A 6,582-nucleotide genomic window follows, 5' to 3' on the forward strand; every position below is an offset into this window, starting at 1 on the left:
AAAGCAGGCATAATTTACAGAGCAGCAGGATAGGGCCTTCAGTTCATGTGACATATTCCTATCTATTCTCATATGCCGAGTTACATATTAAAAATTTTATAGGTATATTCAGGCTTTACTGTAAATGGACATAAATTGTTTTTTGGAATAACCAAAGCAGAAATTGTGACTATGAAACTTTATTCTCATGCATAATTTCCCACCAATTTCCAAATTGATACAGCTTCAATCACTAGTTGATGAAAGTTACATATTTATTCATGTATTTTTTTAAACTGGCGGGAGTGAGATTGATACAGTCCTACTGAATGAAGTTTCCAGACCAGATTCCTCTTTATGATGAGGTTGCTATATCTCTTATGTTGAAAAATGGTAATAGGAATGTTAAGTAGCAAATAGCCTAACTTAGCAGTGCTTGTCCAATAGTGTTCAGAACACACACTTTAAATTCTTGAAGATACCAGAACAGAACTTGGTTTGATCACTCATGCACCTTTCTTTTCCTTTCTTAGCAATAATTATTGGCCCTGATGGACATCCCTTGACTGTCTATCCTTGCATGATTTGTGGGAAAAAGTTTAAGTCAAGAGGTTTTTTGAAAAGGCACATGAAAAACCATCCTGAACACCTTACCAAGAAGAAGTACCGCTGTACTGACTGTGATTACACTACCAACAAGAAGATAAGTTTACACAACCACCTGGAGAGCCACAAGCTGACCAGCAAGGCAGAGAAGGCCATTGAATGTGATGAGTGTGGGAAGCATTTCTCTCATGCTGGGGCTTTGTTTACTCACAAAATGGTGCATAAGGAAAAAGGAGCCAACAAAATGCACAAGTGTAAGTTTTGTGAATACGAGACAGCTGAACAAGGGTTATTGAATCGCCACCTTTTGGCGGTCCACAGCAAGAACTTTCCTCATATTTGCGTGGAGTGTGGTAAAGGTTTTCGTCATCCATCAGAGCTCAAAAAGCACATGCGAATCCACACCGGGGAGAAGCCGTACGAATGCCAGTACTGCGAATATAGGTCTGCAGACTCTTCTAACTTGAAAACGCATGTAAAAACTAAGCACAGTAAAGAGATGCCATTCAAGTGTGACATTTGTCTTCTGACTTTCTCAGATACCAAAGAGGTGCAGCAACATGCTCTTATCCACCAAGAAAGCAAAACACATCAGTGTTTGCATTGCGACCACAAGAGTTCGAACTCAAGTGATTTGAAACGACACATAATTTCAGTTCACACAAAGGACTACCCCCATAAGTGTGACATGTGTGATAAAGGCTTTCACAGGCCTTCAGAACTCAAGAAGCATGTGGCTGCCCACAAGGGTAAAAAAATGCACCAGTGTAGACATTGTGACTTTAAGATTGCAGATCCATTTGTTCTAAGTCGCCATATTCTCTCAGTTCATACAAAAGATCTTCCGTTTAGGTGTAAGAGATGTAGAAAGGGATTTAGGCAACAGAATGAGCTTAAAAAGCATATGAAGACACACAGTGGCAGGAAAGTGTATCAGTGTGAGTACTGTGAGTATAGCACTACAGATGCCTCAGGCTTTAAACGGCATGTGATTTCCATTCATACAAAAGACTATCCTCACCGTTGTGAGTACTGCAAGAAAGGGTTCCGAAGACCTTCCGAAAAGAACCAGCACATCATGCGACATCATAAAGAAGTTGGCCTGCCCTAACAATACTTCTCCAGACACTTGCAGAGATGTTGGCCTTGAAGCAGAAAATTAATTTTAAAGCCAGTCTCTTTCACATAAAATACTGTATATTGATTTATGCCGTGTACAAATAGAATTATTGCCTCTAGTTGACTTTTTTTTTTTTACATTTTGTTCAACAGTGTGTTCTGATTTCTATTCAGTTTGTTTAATCAGTGGGGAAAAGCAGCAGCAAGCAAAGTTGCTTTTAATAAATTAACCCCTGATTCTATACTGAAGTTTTCTATCTTAGAAGTTTTATATTTATTTAAATATTTACCTTGCTTACCTTGATGGTACTCTTCTAAGATCATTTAACTTAAAGTTAAGGTAACTTTAGATTGGTTACTCCGAAAGTAATCATATTGACTCATTTTTTCCCCCTATATTTTTCTCACAATAAAATTGTCAGAGACATCTACTAACATAAAATGGGAGATATTACCGCCAGGTCTAATTATACTAACATGGCTGTCATTTACTTGTCTTGCTTAATCTTTTCAGACTACGTGACAATGAAAGTTTCCACTTGCGCTTTTGCATCCCTGGCATTGCTGAGTAAAGAACAGTGGCTGGGTTTGTGTTTACTTTTCATTTTGTTTAGCAGATGAAATATACTTTGGGGGGGCTTTCTTTGGAGTATTTACATCTTTTGTCAGTGTAGCAAACTTTTAGTAAACTTTATTGAAAAATTTTGCTTGATCCTGTTGTATTTTGATCATTCTGTCTGTGCTGCTTTGTCTTGGAATGGTTGTGTGCTACCAATGAGACTTATTGAGGACTGCATTTTGGAATCTCCTAGAGGTAATTTGTGGCTCATAGAATCTTTTGCAACTTTATATATGTAAATGTACCCTGAATTATATATATGCACATATATATATATATAAAACATGTATCTGTGTGTATTGCTTATTTTACATATTTATACACACAACCCCAAGTAGTAGTTTAAAATCTATAATGAAAAGTATTAAATTTACAATAACATGAAAGATGCAGGGATGTATGAGAGAGCATTTTGTAAATCATGCTCTTCAGAGAGACTACTCAGGTGAAGAATTAGAAGGAAAATAAGGACACTAGTATTTTTAAAGAGTAAAGATATTTTCTTTTAAATATCTTTGGTAATTGAAAAAATAGAAGTTAAGATGTTTCTAGATAGAATGTTTTCATACAACTTCAGCTCCATGCCTTTATATTTTTCTGAAAAGCTATTGAGTATCCAAATGTACCTCCCTCAGTTCTCTCTGAGAAGCCCATGAGGGAACTCTGTGTCACCAAACGAGGGGGACTATGGAAGCTACCGCTCCACGTACCAGAGATTGGGTGCTAATTATGATTTATACTTGGCAAGTTCAGTCTGCTCTGTTATTTGTTAGTTACAGTTAGCAAACTAAAAAACTTAACACTCAAGTTGGCATTGATTAGAAGATAAAGGTATGTTTTCAGTGCATGAGGAAAATCTGAGGCCTTATTTGGAACATCACCGAGTCTTTCACAGTTTTGTGTTTCTTTGAGAGTTGCCATTTTTAAACAAATAGTTCTGAATCAGAGTAATACATTCAATAAAATGAACTCAGTTAATTCGAATTTGGTTAGGTTAAGATAAATGTTGGAGAACAAAACATTTTTGGGGGTCCTTAAGTTGGCTATCAGCACATGAGTATCTGGCACATTGTGGGAGATTTAGGACTTTTATCCCACTTGATAGCTGCCTTGCCACTTCATTATGGTGCTCCGTCCCCTTCGTGCTTTTAGGTTTTTACCTTTCATCTTTCTCTTGCCGTTGATATTTGTATTCAAGAGTTTATAGGGTTAGAAATCTAACTATTTGGTGTTTGGCAAGCCTCTGAAGTGCTAGATTGATTTAGCCCCCGTCTAAATCAAGTACTTTGGGCTGGTATGAACTCCAACCTGAATGCCAGTCAAAACCAAGGCGTGGGCCTATCCCTGTGGGAACTCCTGTGCCCTCTTGGCCTCCATTACGTGCTTTTTTAAAAAAGGTAACTTAAAATTGTGTGATTCATTGCCCCGCAGTACTATTCTTGAAAGCTCTGTCTGTTTTTTTGTGAGAACCTTTAAAATCTCCCTTATTTTTTATTTTTCCCAGAGATAATTAAGAACACATAAATGAAAGTAAAAATCTATTAATTTTAAAACATTCTGTAAAATTTGAAAGTATAAATAATTGGTCATTTAACTATATTTTTTTAAATGAACTGAAAGATAAAGAACACAACATTTTACACACTTTATATTTCTCTTACATATTCTGGAATCATACACAGTTCTTTTCTTTTTAAAGCACAATATTGAAACCTTTAAAAGGTATTTAAGGGTTTGGTCAAGTGAATATGATAAAATGTATTTGTCTGTATAAAGAGAAAATTAAATTGTAGTCACTATTATATACTGACATTAGTTACAACCTAGTTTTAATTCTTAAAACAATTTTGATTAGCAAAGCTAAAAAAAATGGATGTTTCAGTTAAATGTTTTAAAGAGGTACAGATTTTTACAAGGACATAATATAAGTTATTGTTCTGTAGAAATATCCTATTAAATATTGTATGTCCCTCCCTCTGTACACTTTGTAAAAAAAGTAAAATACATAAAAAGAAAATCATATAGGGATGTGTGACATTATTGTAATTGTGTACTTGAGAATAACGTGCAAAAATAAAAATCAGAATATTTTCCTGTTAATGAATGTTTAGTCTATTTGATACCAGTACTAAGTTAATGCTTTTTCTTAAAAAAATATGTACAGTTTTTGTAAACCTAATAAACATCAAAAGCAGTGGATTATTTTCATTTCCCCATTTCTTAATTCCTTTTATGCAGCAGTGGAATGCAAAATGCTTGATTGCTTTGAATTTTGTTGACCCGGATGCAAATACTGATAATATTTCAGCCCTGCTAAGTTACAAGTAATATTTCAGAGAAGTTAAGAGGTGATTGGTGAGTCCTTTGATGAGCATGTCCTTGGAATTCATTTTTTTTCTTTTATCTTCATAAAGGATTTATTAGCATCTCTAATTCCCCTGAGATAAATTTCCCTTGCATAAAGTGGTTTTTGAGAGCACTTAAAGTTCATTTCAGTATCAGTCCACAGCACATTTAATCAGTGGGGGTTGTCCCCCCCCTCCACAGGAGAAGCCCTGCCCTAGAGTTAGCCCTTTGTGCCCAGTTTGGAGGGCTCTAGTTGACATTAACATACTAGAGAATGGTCATTGTCATAATAAAAGTCAGAAGTTAGATCAAAGTTACCAGCAGTCCTTAAAAAAGAACAAGATAGATTTGAGGCATCTTTGATTTTTAAAGAGAAGATCCTGCAGAGCTTCAGCTATGTAGGAATAAGTGTTCGCCTAATCCTTCAAACAGTGAATAATCAAAACTTGATCAAGAGGACATGGTGAGCATCTGTCCGGACCCGCAGAGCAGACAAAATCAGCCTGTTGAGAAACTAAGTTGTGACAGAATGCCTGACAGACAACACCTTACCAGTCTGATCCCAGGCAGTCAGGTCATGTATTGCTCTGTTCTCTGGGAATCTTACTTAGTACTTAGTATTAACAATTTCCTTTATTTCCCACAAGTTCTAGGATTCATGTAAAAAGCATGACCAGTCCAAATCTTAAAGGGGTGCTATTTCAGAGCAGTGGTTTTCAGTGTCTGGCAGCAGCAGGGGACTTTGTTAATCACACCAATTCTCAGCCCCACCCCAGACGCACTGGATTGCGAAACGGCTTGGGACCCAGTCAGTGATCTGGTGGTGTCTCAGTTAGCATGTCCTCCAAGTGATTCTGATGTGTGCTCAAGTTTGGGAAACACTGTTTTAGAGCACTTGAACTTCAGAGATTACTGGTGCAACATTTTGTGTGGTGGACGAGAAACACAAATGCACACACACGAACACACTCGCGCCAGAAATAAGCAGTTGAAGGTGAAATGGGGCTCAGACACATTATACCTTGGGTTTAACCCTTTTAAAGTGTGAGCCTGCCAGTCAATGAGTAAATCCTTTAGTACACATGTAAATAGCCTGTACTTCATAAATCTTGTGTGGCTTCCCCTAAGTTACATTTCTCAAAGGTAGATAGAACTCAGAGGAAGGTTAAGCACATAAAACAGAAGAGCTGAAAAGTGTGTGTATGATTAATTGGCCAAATGTTAAGTAATTCATATCTGAAAAACCATTTTGCCACATTCTACGGCTGTTTAGGTAAGGTCAAAACTAAGTTTGCCCTTTTGGATTTTGTTTTACCTTTTGTGTATATATTGCCTGCCTTTTTCATAAAATAATTCTTGGATTTGTTATATGTTGTTCCTGTTATTTTTGACATCTTTGCTATTGTAAATAAATTCCTATTTTAAGTTACCGTAGTGGAGTGTTGGCTATAGACACACACACACACACACACACACACACACACACACACACACACACACACATATACGGAGATGAGGAAACAAATGACAGTTAAATTCCCAACACTGTATAAGATGGAAATTCTTAGTCTATTAAGTTTGAGGTAAAATTCCAGAACGATTTTCCTTTACTTGGTTTTTCCTATTCGCTTGGTCTCTTGTGTTATTGGTATCGGTGAACACAGGATTTGGCATTGTAGTGACCTGCTGATGTAAAGCCACTAGGGAACTTGTCTGCAGAAAGCCTACTTAGGAATTATAGATGGCATTTGTTTATTCACGATGTGATTTGTCACAGAAATAGCTAAACTCATTGATGAAAATAGAATAATAGTTAACTAGACCTATATTGTTTTGCTTTCCAAGAGAAGCCAGTTTCTGCTTTTCCTTCATGCTTGTGTTTAGCTTTAAAAGCAGAACCCATTTTCTTTTGC

General features: G+C 36.5%; 1 protein-coding gene across 6 annotated transcripts in view; it reads left to right on the forward strand.

Moving 5' to 3' along the window:
* The window catches only part of ZFX (zinc finger protein X-linked), a 44,071-nt gene extending 37,972 nt beyond the window's left edge, over nt 1–6,099 (forward strand). For all 6 annotated transcript variants that reach the window (XM_019713805.2, XM_074324331.1, XM_074324329.1 and 3 more), the window contains one exon: nt 513–6,099. In XM_019713805.2, coding sequence (XP_019569364.2) covers nt 513–1,696 — 1,184 coding nt within the window. In that variant the 3' untranslated portion in view covers nt 1,697–6,099. The remainder of the gene's footprint in view (nt 1–512) is intronic.
* The last annotated feature ends 483 nt before the right edge of the window (nt 6,100–6,582 follow it).

This window comes from Rhinolophus sinicus, chromosome X (assembly GCF_036562045.2).
Source record: "Rhinolophus sinicus isolate RSC01 chromosome X, ASM3656204v1, whole genome shotgun sequence".
Lineage (NCBI taxonomy): Eukaryota > Metazoa > Chordata > Mammalia > Chiroptera > Rhinolophidae > Rhinolophus > Rhinolophus sinicus.